Genomic DNA, 18,393 nt, shown 5'->3' with positions numbered 1-18,393 from the left:
GTTGCAGTCGAGCTCCAGTTTCACTGGGCTTGACTTGATTGTATGGAATGTTAGATGTTTTTAATAAATTCAATAAAAGATCCAAAAAAAAGAAAATTTTTGAGTGAATATATTGACCACACACTCTAACATGGATTAAAATTTTGAAAAGTATTTTGGTTACTCTAGGATTGCACATTGATGCTTCCTTCGTAGAACCAGCTCCCTGTAATTCTCTAATAAAACAAGCAGGTGGAGACAAACCATAAGAGATGATTCTCTATTTAATACTCAGTCACTGGGTCAAGGATTCACTTTCCAGTTTCTGTAGAGTCTGCAAGATCACTCCACATTCATATTTATCTGAGTACTCCTGTATCCTCTAAGATCCCAATGGCATGTTGTTACTTTTAATAGTTTAGGTGTATACAGCCGCAGGACACACATTAGGCTGACATTTCACCCAATGAGTCCAGAATTGACTACAGCTCTCTTAAATATTTATTAAAAAGTTGCTTTAAATAGTCTAAAGGATAAATATAGTGAATTTCCCCTCAGAGATCAATACAGTATTACTTGTCTCTTTAGATCTTATTTCTATATTTACTCTAATGGTAACTCTTTTTCTTGCATCTTTGAAAGACGACACAAAACAATAATCCTGTTAACTGTGAAATAAAACTGTACCAAAAACAAATTTAACTAATCAATGTGTCTATTACAATATGTATATGTACCTCCAGTGCCTTAAAATTGTATTAATATTCTATGTGTGTGTTAGTACATACAGTACTACAAATAGGATTCTTTACTTGTAGATGTTTACCCGAGTCCTTTGTGTCTATTTATGCCTCCTAAAATGTCTTACATCACTCTAAATGAAGATTGTAAGCAGCAGAAATGATTTTACATTCCATCTATCTTTTCTGTTTTTTCACTGATATGGTTGAACTTTAAAAACTTCAAAAGTTTTCTTCATAAGAGTCCATATACACCATGAAAATGTCTTACCTTGGATGTGTGGGTATTTCATGAGGATCAGTAGCCCATATCGCAGTGTGGTGCTGGTAGTCTCCGTCCCCGCCATAAAGAGATCTAAAATTGTGATGTTTAAGTTGTCATAGTTGAACTCTGAATCTGGATTGTTGCTTTCCTTGAGTGTGATGAGAAATGTTAATCCAGTGTTAAAATAAGTGAAGGTTAAAGCTCTGATAAGATAATCTTTCCTCTTTCACTTTCACCCAACATAACATAGAGAATGACAGGAATAACTCTTGAACAGGACACAAGTCTATCACAAGGTCCATTGAAGCACCCATCCACACTAGGACAGAATAGATTACCTAAGTAACCTGCATTAAGACAATTATCGAGATCATACAGACAGAGACCAAGAATAAGATTTCATACTTTAGCCATTAAAACTGTGTGGCAGCAGTTCTAACTATTATGCCACCATTCCAGCCTTGACCTGTCTCTTTTTCCACCCACAACTCAGAGAAACTGCCTAATGAGGACAAGTGACTCCGCCCCTTCTGGTCCAGGGAATATAAAGCTGAGTCACTTATGGCAGGGGTTGTTATGTTTTGGGAAGAGCTGACGACAGGACGGGGCTCCAATCTAACACTGTGACCTGAGACTTGGATTGATATTTAGCCATATAAAACAATACTGTCTTATTTTTGTTTTATGTTGTTTGCACTACCAATCACCTGTTTCTTTTGTTGGACTTCTTAGTTATTAAAAGGAGTGACCTGGCTGGTGCCAAAACATTTCTTTGGTGCACATGTGTGATTCCTCAGTTGATGACAACTGCCTTATTTTATTAATTTCTTTTTATTTCCTGTTAAGACTCCACTGCATTCAAAAAGAACACTGATGCTAAAAATATGGCAAAAAAGATTGTGTATCTTATTTTTTACCTTTACAGTGACTTTAGATTGTTACGGATGCTGCCAAAACTTTCTTTGTAGTCAGCTTACTTTTTACTGCTTTTTGCAAAATGTCACTTTTATACACATGTATTATGTAACATGCTGTTTATGTCATTTTGACTCTTTACTATTTAAGCTACCAGAGCTTTAATTACTGTGGATCGCATTTTCTATAAAGATTATTCCATTCATACCATCTGTGCCAGCAGACTCAGCTGGATTTAAAACCTGTCTCTTGGAGCTGTGAGGCAGTAGCACTTCCCATTTCACCATCAAACTGCCTACCTTTGAAAATACGAAGTACTTAATCATGTTGAGAATCAGTTTGCTCGTTTTCTCAGTGCTGTCTTTTTCTCCAAATGCTCAATCTTTCATCTCAAAATTTGTTAATTGGTTTTAAATTGGCCAGTGTAATGGAGTATATAATGTGTGTGCATTAGTGTGTCCTAGGGTGGACTGAGATCCCACTGTGGCTGGTTCCCTGATTGTGCTCATACATTTAACAAGAATTATGATGATGACGTTTGGTAATGGTTATTTAATTTTGAGTGTTATACATAGTGGAAGGTAGTGTGGTCACTACACTGCAGGATAGATGCTCTTTTGAAAATGCCTTTAAATTTTACAGAATATTCTGTACAGCCTCTACAACATGACATAAACCAAAAGTGGGGTGAGGCTAGAGAGGCGGTGATTTCACAGGATGGTTTTGCTATAAGAACACATTGTTTCTTATTAACTTAAATGAAATGAATGCTATCCCAGCTTGTAAGTCTCATATCTCATGTTAATTAACTCTTTGAGGGCTGAATATTTTTTTCTGAAAAGCACACAAAGCAATTGTTTCACACATAAGTCAACCTGAAACATCAGTTGCTATGTGCCGTGGCTGCTGTTGGCGCATGTTCTGCACCTCGATGGACAGCAGGAATGCACGGTGGGCCTGCTGACTGGCTGTCTTCGCACAGCAGGTGGGTGGTTGGTGGTGGTTGCAGTGTAACGCTGCTGTAGGTGCATCAGTTACATGAAAGTGTTCAGCACCACAATCAGATGGGGACCGATCAGATGATACTGGTACCTCAGTTTCGTTTATCTCCAGATCACTTGTGTCAAACTCGGTGTCTGACAAGTCAGAGTCCTATTCAATGAAATTATGTAAAATGTCCATGGAGTGTTTTGCTTTGCACATTCGCTTTGGTCTCTCTCCAGATGTCGATGCCATTTTAGAGGTTGTTTGCTCTTCGCTACTCAGGCATGCGTAGGGAATCGAGGTTAAATCAACAAAGCTATGTAACTTTCCTTCTAGCAAAGAGAGTCGAACTAAAATGTATGGCCGATTACCGTCCTCTACCCCTGAATTTTGACAAAAGTCGACATCAGCCCTGAAAGAGTTAAAGTATTTTATGAGTATCTGTTTCTTTAATGCAAGACATCTTCCCCAGGCTGTGGATGGAACACACTTGCCCTGCTACAGGAGAGAAGCTGTGATAAAACAAAATCTTCAAATTCTATTTGATCTGACCAAACAAGAGTGAAGCCAACTGAACCTACAACACAAACCAAGCTTTCTTTAAGGTATTTAGATTGTTTTGTAAAACTCTGCAATGATTCTCCTGAGCATGGAATAAAGTCTGGTTGTAAAAGAAACTGAGTCTCCAGATTACTTATGTCTTGCAGAGCCCAGAAATCAACAGATAGAACCTTGCTTCCTTTTCAATTACTTAATTTTTCATCACCAAGTGTGTTTCCACATTCAATCTGGGAAAGACATTATTCTTAGATGATGGTGTCCATTTTGTATCTGAAGCTTTACAAACTGTGGTTTATTTGGATATGCTTGAATTGAAGCAGAGCTATGTATGGAGATTTATTGTTTTTCAAGGTGTACTCTCATGTTTTAGGGGTGAATCCCTTTATTTGACTATAAAACATGTGATGTACATTATCTAGGCTAGTCTGGCAATGATTTTGGGGAAACCGAAATTGACCATTCTTTTAAATAATATTTGTAATCTTAAAGTTGTGCTTGAAAGTTTGTGAACCCTTTAGAATTTTCTATATTTCTGCATAAATATGATTAAAACCTCATCAGATTTTCACTCAAGTCATAAAAGTAGATAAAGAGAAACCAGGTAAACAAATGAGACAAAAATAGTATACTTGGCCATTTATTTATTGAGAAAAATGATCTAATATTACATATCTGTGAGTGGCAAAAGTATGTGAACCTCTAGGATTAGCAGTTAGCTTGAAGGTGAAATTTGAGTCCGGTGTTTTCAATCAATGGGATGCCAATCAGGTGTGAGTGGGCACACTGTGTTATTTAAAGAACAGGGATCTATTAAAGTCTGCTCTTCACAACACGTTTGTGGAAGTGTATCATGGCACAAACAAAGGAGATTTCTGAGGACCTCAGAAAAAGAGTTTTTGATGCTCATCAGGCTGGAAAAGGTTACAAAACCATCTCTAAAGAGTTTGGACTGCACCAATCCACAGTCAGACAGATTGTGTACAAATGGAGGAAATTCAAGACCATTGTTACCCTTCCCAGGAGTGGTCGACCAACAAAGATCACTCCAAGAGGAAGGCGTGTAATAGTCGGTGAGGTCACAAAGGACCCCAGGGTAACTTCTAAGCAACTGAAGGCCTCTCTCACATTAGCTAATGTTCATGTTCATGAGTCAACCATCAGAAGAACACTGAACAACAATGGTGTGCATGGCAGGGTTGCAAGGAGAAAGCCACTGCTCTCCAAAAAAAAAACATTGCTGCTCGTCTGTAGTTTGCTAAACATCATGTGGACAAACCAGAAGGCTATTGGAAGAATGTTTTGTGGACGGATGAGACCAAAATAGAACTTTTTGGTTAAAATGAAAAGCGTTATGTTTGGAGAAAGGAAAACGCTGCATTCCAGCATAAGAACCATATCCCATCTGTTAAACATGGTGGTGGTAGTATAATGGTTTGGGCCTGTTTTGCAGCATCTGGGCCAGGACGGCTTGCCTTCATTGATGGAACAATGAATTCTGAATTATATCAGAGAATTTTAAAGGAAAATGTCAGGACATCTGTCCATGAACTGAATCTCAAGAGAAGGTGGGTCATGCAGCAAGACAACAACCCTTAGCACACAAGTCGTTCTACCAATAGAACTAGAATGGTTAAAGAAGAATAAAGTTAATGTTTTGGAATGGCCAAGTCTAAGTCCTGACCTTAATCCAATCGAAATGTTGTGGAAGGACCTGAAGCGAGTAGTTCATGTGAGGAAACCCACCAACATCCCAGAATTGAAGCTGTTCTGTACAGAGGAATGGACTAAAATTCCTCCAAGCCAGTGTGTGCAGGAATGATCAAAAATTACCGGTAACGTTTAGTTGCATTTATTGCTACAAAGGGAGGTCACAGCAGATACTGAAAGCAAAAGTTCAAATACTTTTGCCACTCACAAATATGTAATATTCAAACATTTACCTTAATAAATAAATGACCAAGTATAATATTTTTGTCTCATTTGTTTAACTGGTTTCTCTTTATCTACTTTTAGGACTTGAGTGAAAATCTGATGATGTTTTAGGTCATATTTATGCAGAAAGAAGATTCTAAAGAGTTCACAAACTTTCAAGCACAACTGTAAAAGAGGCAGTGGAATGTCTACTGATAATTAGCAATTACTTCTCTAAAGTCTGATCATTATTACATGAATTTTTATATTGATATGTCAGACAGCGCTCTAGAAGCATTTGGAGTATTTTAAAAAGAGAAAATTATGAACAAATCTTTTACTAATATACTGAAGAGATATAATGTCGTTTGAGGGGTAAGTATTAAAATGGATGAAATCTTGTGGATCTTCTGCTAAAAATATGTTATGTGTGTGTTTTTCTGTTCACCAGGCTCTACAAACGTACAGTAGCAAGAACTAATCTGAAAGAGGGCAGCATGGTGGCAAAGTGGTCAGTACTGCTGATTTGTAAATACAGCACCCTGGATTTGAGTCTTGTGAAGCTTTAAAGTTCTTCATATGTGTGCATGTTGTTTTTACTCTTCATCATATAGTTCAGTATTCATCACAGAAACATGAATTTTAGATATACTGTATGTGTGTATCAGTGAATCCTAAAATGGCAATCTGAACAATGAAAACTCTTATCAAATTATGAAACATGAACATAGATAGATAGATAGATAGATAGATAGATAGATAGATAGATAGATAGATAGATAGATAGATAGATAGATAGATAGATAGATACAGTGGGATGCAAAAGTTTGGGCAACCTTGTTAATAGTCATTATTTTCCTGTATAAATCGTTGGTTGTTACGATAAAAAATGTCAGTTAAATATATCATATATGAGACACACACAGTAATATTTGAGAAGTGAAATGATGTTTATTGGATTTACAGAAAGTGTGCAATAATTGTTCAAACAAAATCAGGCAGGTGTGTAAATTTGGGCACCATTGTCATTTTATTGATTCCAAAACTTTTAGAACTAATTATTGCAACTCAAATTGGCTTGGTAAGCTCAGTGACCCCTGACCTACATACACAGGTGAATCCTATAATGACAAAGAGTATTTAAGGGGGTCAATTCTAAGTTTTCCTCCTCCTTTAATTTTCTCTGAAGAGTAGCAACATGGGGGTCACAAAACAACTCTCAAATGACCTGAAGACAAAGATTGTTCACCATCATGGTTTAGGGGAAGGATACAGAAAGCTGTCCCAGAGATTTAAGCTGTCTGTTTCCATAGTTAGGAACATATTGAGGAAATGGAAGACCACAGGCTCAGTTCAAGTTAAGGCTCGAAGTGCCAGACCAAGAAAGATTTCGGATAGACAGAAGCGACGAATGGTGAGAACGGTCAGAGTCAACCCACAGACCAGCACCAAAGACCTACAACATCATCTTGCAGCAGATGGAGTCACTGTGCATCGTTAAACCATTAGGTGCACTTTACACAAGGAGATGCTGTATACGAGAGTGATGCAGAGGAAGCCTTTTCTCCACCCACAGCACAAACAGAGCTGCTTGAGGTATGCTCAAGCATACAGTGGTGTGAAAAACTATTTGCCCCCTTCCTGATTTCTTATTCTTTTGCATGTTTGTCACACAAAATGTTTCTGATCATCAAACACATTTAACCATTAGTCAAATATAACACAAGTAAACACAAAATGCAGTTTTTAAATGATGGTTTTATTATTTAGGGAGAAAAAATCCAAACCTACATGGCCCTGTGTGAAAAGTAATTGCCCCTTGTTAAAAATAACCTAACTGTGGTGTATCACACCTGAGTTCAATTTCCGTAGCCACCCCAGGCCTGATTACTGCCACACCTGTTTCAATCAAGAAATCACTTAAATAGGAGCTGCCTGACACAGAAGTAGACCAAAAGCACCTCAAAAGCTAGACATCATGCCAAGATCCAAAGAAATTCAGGAACAAATGAGAACAGAAGTAATTGAGATCTATTAGTCTGGTAAAGGTTATAAAGCCATTTCTAAAGCTTTGGGACTCCAGCGAACCACAGTGAGAGCCATTATCCACAAATGGCAAAAACATGGAACAGTGGTGAACCTTCCCAGGAGTGGCCGGCCAACCAAAATTACCCCAAGAGCGCAGAGGCGACTCATCCGAGAGGTCACAAAAGACCCCAGGACAATGTCTAAAGAACTGCAGGCCTCACTTGCCTCAATTAAGGTCAGTGTTCACGACTCCACCATAAGAAAGAGACTGGGCAAAAACGGTCTGCATGGCAGATTTCCAAGACGCAAACCACTGTTAAGCAAAAAGAACATTAGGGCTTGTCTCAATTTTGCTAAGAAACATCTCAATGATTGCCAAGACTTTTGGGAATATACCTTGTTGACTGATGAGACAAAAGTTGAACTTTTTGGAAGGCAAATGTCCGTTACATCTGGCGTAAAAGGAACACAGCATTTCAGAAAAGAACATCATACCAACAGTAAAATATGGTGGTGGTAGTGTGATGGTCTGGGGTTGTTTTGCTGCTTCAGGACCTGGAAGGCTTGCTGTGATAGATGGAACCATGAATTCTACTGTCTACCAAAAATCCTGAAGGAGAATGTCCGGCCATCTGTTTGTCAACTCAAGCTGAAGCGATCTTGGGTGCTGCAACAGGACAATGACCCAAAACACACCAGCAAATCCACCTCTGAATGGCTGAAGAAAAACAAAATGAAGACTTTGGAGTGGCCTAGTCAAAGTCCTGACCTGAATCCAATTGAGATGCTATGGCATGACCTTAAAAAGGAGGTTCATGCTAGAAAACCCTCAAATAAAGCTGAATTACAACAATTCTGCAAAGATGAGTGGGCCAAAATTCCTCCAGAGCTGTAAAAGACTCATTGCAAGTTATCGCAGCGCTTGATTGCAGTTATTGCTGCTAAGGGTGGCCCAACCAGTTATTAGGTTCAGGGGGCAATTACTTTTTCACACAGGGCCATGTAGGTTTGGATTTTTTCTCCCTAAATAATAAAAACCATCATTTAAAAACTGCATTTTGTGTTTACTTGTGTTATATTTGACTAATGGTTAAATGTGTTTGATGATCAGAAACATTTTGTGTGACAAACATGCAAAAGAATAAGAAATCAGGAAGGGGGCAAATAGTTTTTCAAACCACTTTATTTGGACAAGCCAGCTTCATTTTGGAATAAGGTGCTGTGGACTGATGAAACTAAAATTGAGTTATTTGGGCATAACAAGGGGCGTTATGCATGGAGGAAAAAGAACACAGCATTCTAAGAAAAACACCTGCTACCTACAGTAAAATATGGTGGTGGTTCCATCATGCTGTGGGGCTGTGTGGTCAGTGCAGGGACTGGGAATCTTGTCAAAGTTGAGGGACGCATGGATTCCACTCAGTATCAGCAGATTCTGGAGACCAATGTCCAGGAATCAGTGACAAAGCTGAAGCTGCGCCGGGGCTGGATCTTTCAACAAGACAACGACCCGAAACACTGCTCAAAATCCACTAAGGCATTCATGCAGAGGAACAAGTACAACGTTCTGGAATGGCCATCTCAGTCCCCATACCTGAATATAATTGAAAATCTGTGGTGTGAGTTAAAGAGAGCTGTCCATGCTCGGAAGCCATCAAACCTGAATGAACTAGAGATGTTTTGTAAAGAGGAATGGTCCAAATACCTTCAACCACAATCCAGACTCTCATTGGGACCTACAGGAAGCGTTTAGAGGCTGTAATTTCTGCAAAAGGCGGATCTACTAAATATTGATTTCATTTCTTTTTTGTGGTGCCCAAATTTATGCACCTGCCTGATTTTGTTTGAACAATTATTGCACACTTTCTGTAAATCCAAAAAACTTCATTTCACTTCTCAAATATCACTGTGTGTGTCTCCTATAAGATATATTTAACTGACATTTTTTATGGTAACAACCAACGATTTATATAGGAAAATAATGACTATTAACAAGGTTGTCCAAACTTTTGCATCCCACTGTAGATAGATAAAAAAAAAAATCAGCTTTCTAGGCAAGCAAAGCACACACAGCAAGGTAATTTTGAATATAAATTTACAAGGCTGAGCAAGCCATACAACGAAGTCAGGGAACGGTCTCAAAATTCGCCTTAAACCAAACACTGACAGATTACAACAGTACTTTATACAATCCCTCCCTTAAGTATTAGGTTACCTGTTTCATTTTGATGAGGAAGCTGTCTATAAAATCCCGAGGACTGTCACTAACCAGCGTTGCTTTATGTTTCTCAATCATTGCTGAAGTAAATTGTTTTATTTCATTCACGATCAATGACATCTTGTTGAAATGTCCAGGTATTAATTTAATGAGTGCTGGAAAAATGTTATACAGCTGGATAAAACACCAACAGAAATATTAGAAAATTAGTCAAACTTACTTGATTTGGTATATCAGTTCAAATACTGAGTCATAGTTAAATAGTTAGGAGCATGCAAGTAGATTTACCAGTGAAGTTGGTTTGCTGAACAAATGTAGACTTTCATCAACCAAAGACAGGAGTTTGATAAAGTTTTCATCTTGGTAATCAAACCGCTGGCCAAATACAATGGAACAGATAACATTGGACACCGCCCTGCTCAAAAACAGGGTGGGTTCACATGGAGAACCTTTGGGAAAACAAAATGGTTTAAATAGATGAAATTTTCATACAAATATATGAACATAACAAAAAATATTTATCAGGGTTATCAGGAAACAGAATGATTCAAGGTGCCATTTAGACTCTGCAGTAGGCAAAATGTTTTAAAATCTTTAAAATCTTCATTTCTTCTTCATGCTCATACATTTACAGAAAAGGTACTAAACCCTACAGAAGTGTTAAGTGTTAATATTTTTCAATACTTTAGTAAAGAAAGTGGTTTATATAAACAAATCCAATGCATTGTTTAAAGTAAATGAGGTGTACATTAAGACAAACACAGGCATAGCTTACATATATTTAATTTTACAATGGAGCCCCATATGCAGTAACACTATAGGTGACATAAATGTCCTTGAATTAAAGGAAACAGCATAATACAATGACAAAAGTCAACGAAATAGAATAATAAATATTTACCCATGATTCTTGTTTACTTTGTACTCACTAATGTATACAAAGAATGCAATATCACCATCCAATCAATGCACATCAAAAGACCAACTATAGAAAATGTTTATTGTGCCAAGAGTGGATGTGAATAGTAATACCATCTAAAGGTTGATTCTCTAAAATAGCCCTCTCTCTCTTTCCTAGTACACAAAGTGGAAGCGGAAGTGGAAGAAGACAATGGTTAATGGTGAGATGGAGCATGTTGTCGAAGAACTCCATTCTCTCGAAAACCAGATTCAGACACTCCTGTCCAGATGGAGGCACCTGAAGGAACTGAAGGCTCGCCTGCTGAAAGAGTCCTCCCCTACATCTGAAATCATCGTCGCGATTCAGCAACCTTGACTCCACGCTGTGCCGCTCACTCTCAGAGCCAAGTAACCCCCATGCCCGTGTCGTAGTGACTACGATGATGACGAGGAATCAGCCTTTTTCAGCTATGCAGATGGAGGTTTAAGACTAAATCACTTCCATTGGCTCAGGTAAGCATCTCCATCCAGAACTGGTTCAACCCTCTCTGCTCCCTCACCATGCTGGCAACCCCGTGTGATGTTTTTGTGATTGGAGCTTCTATTGTACCTAAACATTCCTTGCTCATGAATGAAATTCTATAAGAAGAGTGATATGTGTGTTATATTAAGAACTGCACAGACACTGTCACAGTGGATAAATGTATCCAGGTCTACCCATAATCAGAAGCCCTGGATGGCCAGGGAAGTCTGGAGGCTACTGAAAGAGAGAAACACTGCCTTCAGGTCTGGTGACAAGGTCCTCTATAGCACAGCCCGTACCAGCCTAAAGAGGGGCATCCGAGAGGCCAAGTCAGATTATAAAAGGAAGATCGAGCCAAACCTCATTCAGAAACCAACAACAGCCCCATCTTCACAGTGGGGGAGCACGAGGTGAGACACATGCTGCGGGCTGTCAACCCACGGAAGGCAGCTGGACTTGACAGCATCTCAGGACGCATGCTGAAAGACTGTGCAGACCAACTGGCTGGTGTCTTCACCAGGATATTCAACCAGTCTCTGTCTCAGTCCAATGTGCCTTCTTACCTGAAATCCTCTGTCATAGTGCCTCTAGCCAAGAAACAGATCATCAGCAGTCTTAATAACTACAGGCCAGTTGCACTGACCCCTGTGGTTATGAAGTGCTTCAAGAAGCTCATCAGGAACCACATCATGACATTCATTCCTCCAACGCTTGATCCGCACCAGTTTGCCTACAGAGCAAACAGGTCTATGGAGGACACTGTGGCCACTGTTCTCCATGCTGTTCTGTCCCATCTGGAGCAGCAGGGGAGTTACACACGGCTGCTCTTCATAGACTTCAGCTGTGCCTTCAATACCATCTTACCCCACAGACTGGTGACCAAACTGTCAAAAATAGGACTTCCACACTCCACTTGCCTGTGGATCAAGGACTGCCTGAGTGATTGCATTCAGAGGGTTCCCCAACCATCAGCCTCAGCACTGGCTCCCCACAGGGCTGTGTGCTGAGCCCCCTGCTCTATACTATCTACACTAGGGATGGGAATCGAAAACCAGTTCTTGTTGAGAACCGGTTCCCACTGTTTCAATTCCTTGGAATTGTTTGCCATTTTTGCAAATGACTCCCCTATCGATTCCAGTCGCCTCGAATGACGTCACCACGTTGCATAGCGTCATTTACCCAGCAGGAAACATGGTCCCTAAGCGGCACAAACGCTGAAAAGTTTGGTTATACTTTACGAGAAAGGATGACAACAGGACAACTTGCAATACTTGCAAAGTAGATATTTCATCAAAGTGAGGAAACACTACGAATATGCAAAAGCATTTCCTCACAAAACACGCGATAACCTTAAATGAATGTTGTGTTTTTGATCCGCTCCGGACTAGTGAATCTCAACCCAGCAGCAGTGGTAACGTTTGCACGTCCTCTCCTGTTAATACGGCAGGTAACTAATCAACTAACATTGCATATTATGTTAGCGCGATTTGCCTTATTGCAAAACCTGCTATTACTGTGCATTGCATTTAGATGACCATGGCGAGAGAGACAGACAGAGTCTGGCTGACTCAGATGCTGGCAGTTTTCGCTGCAGTCTACCGGTAGCTTCTCCTTTCACAGAGTGTGTGCAGGCATCCTCCACAGAATGGGTGTGGGTGTTCTCCACAGCTGGAGAGACCATAAGTCCAGAAAGATCACGTATCCTTCCTGAAAAAGCAGATACAGTATGCTTATATTTCTGCAAAAGAATTGTTAATTCTCCATAGTTGATGGTTGCAGAATTGCACAGTGCACAGTTCCATTGGACTTGAGTTGATTGTATTTGTTGCTGGCTAATGTAGTTTTATTTTTGAGTGCTCAGCTCATATATACTTTTAAAAAGGAGAGTGTAAATGTTACTGGACATTCGTGTGTAATTGCCACAGAATAATTTATGTTATACTTTGTTATTGCTACAGAAGAATATTTATTTTATTATTACTTTACATTTACAAATTTTTTTTCTGGGGACCCTGTGGCACCCCATCGAGGAGCCGTAGGCTGTGGATCTCTTAAGATCTCACTGTTGGGTTTGTAAGGTCATGCTACTCCTAAATTTCTATCTTGTTCAAAGATAAGATATAAAACAAAGTTCTAAGTTAATCGACCAGTGTGTTCTCCTTTTTTAAAAATAAAAATCGATAGGAGAATCGATAAAGAATCAAATTATTAAACAGTATTGAAAATAGAATCGGAATTGTGAAAATCTTATCAATTCCCATCCCTAATTTACACCCTTGATTGCATTCCTGCCCACTACAGTAACACCATTGTTAAGTTCACCGACGATACCACAGTAGTAGGGCTCATCCCTGGGGGGGATGAGTCCGCCTTCAGGGATGAGGTGGAGCGGATGGAAACGTGGTGTAGGAATAACAGCATGCTCCTAAATATAGCCAAGGCCAAGGAGGAGAAGGGAGAAGGCAAACAACATCCAGCCACTCATCATCAACAGGGACTGTGTGGAGAGGGTCTCAGACTTTCACTTCTTGGGAGTCACCATTAGGGAGGACTTGACCTGGGGAACACACACTGCTGTGGTAGTAAAGAAGGCCCAAAAAAGACTCTACTTCCTGAGGGTGCTCAGGAAGAACAACATCCCTGAGAAATTGCTGGTGTCCTTTTACTGCTGCACAGTAGAGAGCATCCTGGTTTACTGTCTCTGTGCCTGATTCTCCAGCTGCACAGTAGCACAGAAGAAAGAGCTCCACAGGGTCATTAAGGTTACCAAGCAGATAGTCGGCTGTCCTCTCCCCTCACAAGAAGAACTACATAGTTTCTGTTGCCTCAGGAACGTCAAGAAAATTCTTCAGGACAAAACAAAACCCAAGACATGCATTGATTGAACGGCTGCCTTAAGGCAGACGTTTCAGATCCATAAAGACTAAGACAAATAGACTGAGAAACAGTTTCTATCCTTCATCCATCACCATGCTGAATGCTGCTAAGTGGTCAATCTGACCTAGTGCACCTTCATGTTTACAATATAATACACTCTCATGTTTACAGTACAGCTCTAAGTCAACATTGGCTATGGGACAAGTTCAATATGACATATGTATGAATGGAAATTTTTTAGTTTTAGCTTGAGTAATTGTGTTTTGTTTTTATTTTATTTTTGCATTGGAAGTTGCACCTAAATTTCATTGTACAATGTCTCAATGCTACAATGACAATAAAGGTTTTGATTTGATTTGATTTGAAATTGGTTTAAGTCTTACTTAACAGGTAGAAAATTCTTTGTTAGTTGTGGTAATTATACTTTAAAGACGCAAGATATTTTATAAGGTGTTCCACTAGGATCTATCCTGGGTCCACTGCTCTTTTTGATCTTCATGTTTCCATTAGGCCGGATATCTCAAGGCATAACGTGAGCTACCACAGCTATGCTGACGAAACACAACTGTATTTATCAATAGCGCCTGATGACCCCGACTCTCTTGGTTCACTGACCCAATGTCTTACTTGTGTTTCTGAGTGGATAAGTAGTAATTTTCTCAATCTAAATAAGGAAAAAACAAAAATCTTAGTGATTGGCAAAAATGGGTATAATGAGAATGTTATAAATAAAATTGATCAATTAAGCTTAAAAGTCAAGACAGAAGTAAAGAATTTAGGGGGGGTTATGGACTCTGACCTAAATTTTAAAACTCATATTAATCAGATGACTAGGACATAATTTTTTCACTTAAGAAATATAGCTAAAGTTAGTCCCTTATAAATTTGCAAGATGCGGAAAAATTAGTTCATGCTGTTGTTGTTAGTTAACTAGATTACTGTCACACACTACTCTCAGGACTACTGAAAAAAGACCAATCAATTGCAACTAGTGCAGAATGCAGCTGCCAGAATTTTAATTAGGAAAATAAAATCTGAGCACATCTCTCCAGTTTTAATGTCACTACACTGGTTACCTGTGCCATTTAGAATTGACTTCAAAATACTGCTTATGGTTTACAAAGCCTTAAATAATCTCGCTCCATTCTATATTTTGGAATGCCTGTACTTTACACTCCAGATTCTAACCTTAGATCTTAAAATGAGTGTCTGCTTATAATTCCAAGAGCTGAACTTAAAAGAAGTGGAGAAGCAGCCTTCTGCTGTTATGCACCTAAAATTTGGAATAGTTTACCAATATAAGTTTGCAAGGCTAATACAGTGGAGTACTTTAACAAACTGCTAAAAACCCATTATTGTAACATGGTTTTCTCATAGCTTCATTTAAGTGTAACCCTGGTATTCTATATATGCATTGAATTGTTTTCATCATGGCCCCACACTCCGTAATAACCCCTTTTTTTCCTGCTGTTGTTTTTCCATTTTTCTGTGGTGGCAATCCACCCCCACCTGATCAAGGCACTATGCAGTCCCTACATTGATGGATTGAAGGCCAAATGTCCACATGACCATCATCATCTGATTCTTCCACGTAAAGCCTGAAAAACATGAGGACTGATTTAGATCATTGATTTTAGGTAGAATGCCCAGTGGGGGCTGGGTGGTCTCATGGCCTCAGAACCCCTGCATGTTTTTTTTTTTTTTCTACAGCCCTCTGGAGTTTCTTTTTTTTTTTTTTCTGTCATCCTGGCCTTCAGACCTTACTATATTTGTTGTTAATTAGTATTGCCTAATCTTATTTTTATATTTTTCTTGCTTCATCTTGTAAAGCACTTTGAGCTACATAATTTGTATGTGAACGTGCTATATAAATAAATGTTGTTGTTGTTGTCAGTGATGGTGGTGTACAATAGAAAGAGTTTTATTCTAAGCGTAAATTTAGAGATTCAGTATTTAGCAATGCATCCAAAGTCTACTGTGTTGATTGTGTAATTTTACATTACCATGCTTGTGTCTATTATTATTATTATTATTATTATTATTATTATTATTATTATTATTATTATCTGTGTTGTAGCCTTTAATTTTTGCACACACAACGCCCCTATGTTTGATGTTGTATATACAAGGTTTTGTTATTTTGTAAAAAATTGTTAATTTCTGGAAGATTTTGTTGAAAAAGATCTTTATTTTTACTTGTGGTATTTACCCCTTGGTATTTAAAGTGATCTGTTAAAATAAATGGGTAGCTGTCCAGTGTTATACTGTGTGCTAGACAGTTCACTGAAAAAAGCACACTTTTATTTAAATTAATTTTGAGTCGATATAAACTTCTGCTAGTGCATTAAAGACTACTGGTAAGGAAGTTTGTGGGTCCGATTTACACAGTACCATCTCATCTGCATATAGCAGTAGTTTTTTTCAGGTCCGCTCTGGTAATCCCCTTTATCTCTGATGTATTTCAAAAGTGAATTGCCAATGGCTCAATGGCAATTGCAAAAAGCAATGGTGATAGGAGTGCCATGTTTGAAGTTTCCCAGAATATTCCTGCAGATACCTCTGAGGATGTATTGTCTCTAAAAATAATTAATTTGTTTGGAGATGGATTCTCTAAAGTTTTTATCTGCTGGGAATAAATGCAAACACATTTCAGATGAAATCTCAATCATCCATATTAGGAACATAGATATTTATCAGAATTATTTTAGGTTTAAATAAAATTATCCATCGCTATGATATATCATCCTTAGGGCTCAGATGCTATATCTGATACTACAAATGGAATTGTTCTGTGTATTAAGAGTCCCACACTCTAGTTTTCTTATTATTGCTGCAGCGAAAGACTTGGCTTATCCAATCTCTTTGCAATTGAAACTGATCCTTCTTTATTATATTATCTTATGATAGTACAGTCCAAATACAATAAACCTAGTGTATGATGTTAAACAGTCCCCCTAGCAAACAAAAAAATAAATAAAAGGGAGGAAATGACACTTTAAATTGACAGTTATTTAATGGATACCAAACTATACTGTACATATATTTAATAGAATAAATGTAAATTACAGTAACTGAAAAAAGAAAATAGAATTTATAGTTACAGCAAATGTTAAGTTACAAATAGACCAAGCTGCAAGAATTTTCTTCACATTATCAGGACAAAATATGACTCATGTTCATATTTTAGATGATTTTGGGAACAGTCTTTTTAGCTCTTTTTCTGCTGCTTCGGGAGATCAAAAGATGTAATATTGGCCATTAACAATAAGTCTCAATTTAGCAGGAAACAAGAGGCTCTTTCTGAATTCAGCTTTGCATATGTTTCAAGTCAAACACCTTTCACCGCATCATACACATGAACTATACCACACACAGGCACAAACACAAACAATACCTTGTCTGAAAGCCACAGGTATCTACTAGACATTCATAGTGATCACATTGTTACAGTACCTGCAGATGACTATTAATCTGGCATAAAATCATATGTGTGCCATGTCTAACAACGTCATTAAAAAAATAATAAAACCAGCCTAAAAATTTTTCAGAACAAGAACAAGTTTTATACATCAGTTGAAATGTTTCAAGCAGTAGATTTCAACAGATGCCTCTGGTACAACCAAGCAAACAGCAACCGCGTGTCAAAAACCAGCAAGTCATAACATCTCACATGTTCATTTTCACCTACTGTCACATAGAACTCCAGAAAGCAACAGCAAAAATAAGCATGTAACATATCAATACTTACTGCAGGTATTCCTGAGCAAATTGAACCATTACTTGTGTGTGTACGCTGAAGTAGTCTTGAAAAAACAACATAATCCATCACCATAGCCGCAGTTATGGGATTGAACCACCTGGTGTTTCTGGGTAAGTAGGTCATACTGAATGGGTCATGCCATTGCAAAATTCACACCACTGGGCAGCTGAGACTATGACATTCTCAACGTCACCAAACATGGTGAACAATATTTGAACAATGGGCTGGCTTTTATTGTGAATATTGATCACCCAGCAACAATGAATATAGACAAGGTATGTATCAAAATTCACATGGACCTCTGCTGAATAATATTAGCCCAAGTTTGTCATGGAGAGATAAAACATTAGTGAGATATTTATCATTAAAGAGCAAGGGAGTAAGACAGCCTTGTATCAGTGATCTGGCGGCCCCGGTTGGTTTGGCTCTGGCTCAGTGGGTTGTGCTATCTCAAGCTTTATACCATTTTACAGATGAAACTGAGATGTTTCCAATGATATATAATATGTCCAATTTTGAAAAAAGAAAAGTGCCAAAGATGACAGAAATAAATATGGTGTATGGGAGTGTGTGTGTGTGGGGGGGTGCATATATGATAAATTAAATGAGCTTGTGCGTGCATATGTGAGAAATCAATTAGATTTTATATAAATTGAGAATTATTTATATTTTGGGCATTCCTGCTGGGAAAGGTTCTGGAGGTAGGAGGGGTACCCATGGTGCTATGGAGGA

The 18,393-nt window shown here is 38.4% G+C and overlaps 1 protein-coding gene across 1 annotated transcript in view; it reads right to left on the bottom strand.

Moving 5' to 3' along the window:
- Positions 1–18,393, bottom strand: part of LOC120539727 (cytochrome P450 2B4-like) — a 55,338-nt gene that overhangs the window by 15,606 nt on the left and 21,339 nt on the right. The window contains exons 4-6 of the mRNA XM_039770110.1: positions 9,890–10,050; positions 9,599–9,775; positions 991–1,132 (exon numbers count right to left, since the gene is read on the bottom strand). Coding sequence (XP_039626044.1) covers positions 991–1,132; positions 9,599–9,775; positions 9,890–10,050 — 480 coding nt within the window. The remainder of the gene's footprint in view (positions 1–990; positions 1,133–9,598; positions 9,776–9,889; positions 10,051–18,393) is intronic.

This window comes from Polypterus senegalus, chromosome 11, assembly GCF_016835505.1.
Source record: "Polypterus senegalus isolate Bchr_013 chromosome 11, ASM1683550v1, whole genome shotgun sequence".
Lineage (NCBI taxonomy): Eukaryota > Metazoa > Chordata > Cladistia > Polypteriformes > Polypteridae > Polypterus > Polypterus senegalus.
The sequence above is the reverse complement of the archived record's forward strand: the minus strand, read 5'-3'. Positions and strand labels throughout refer to the sequence as shown.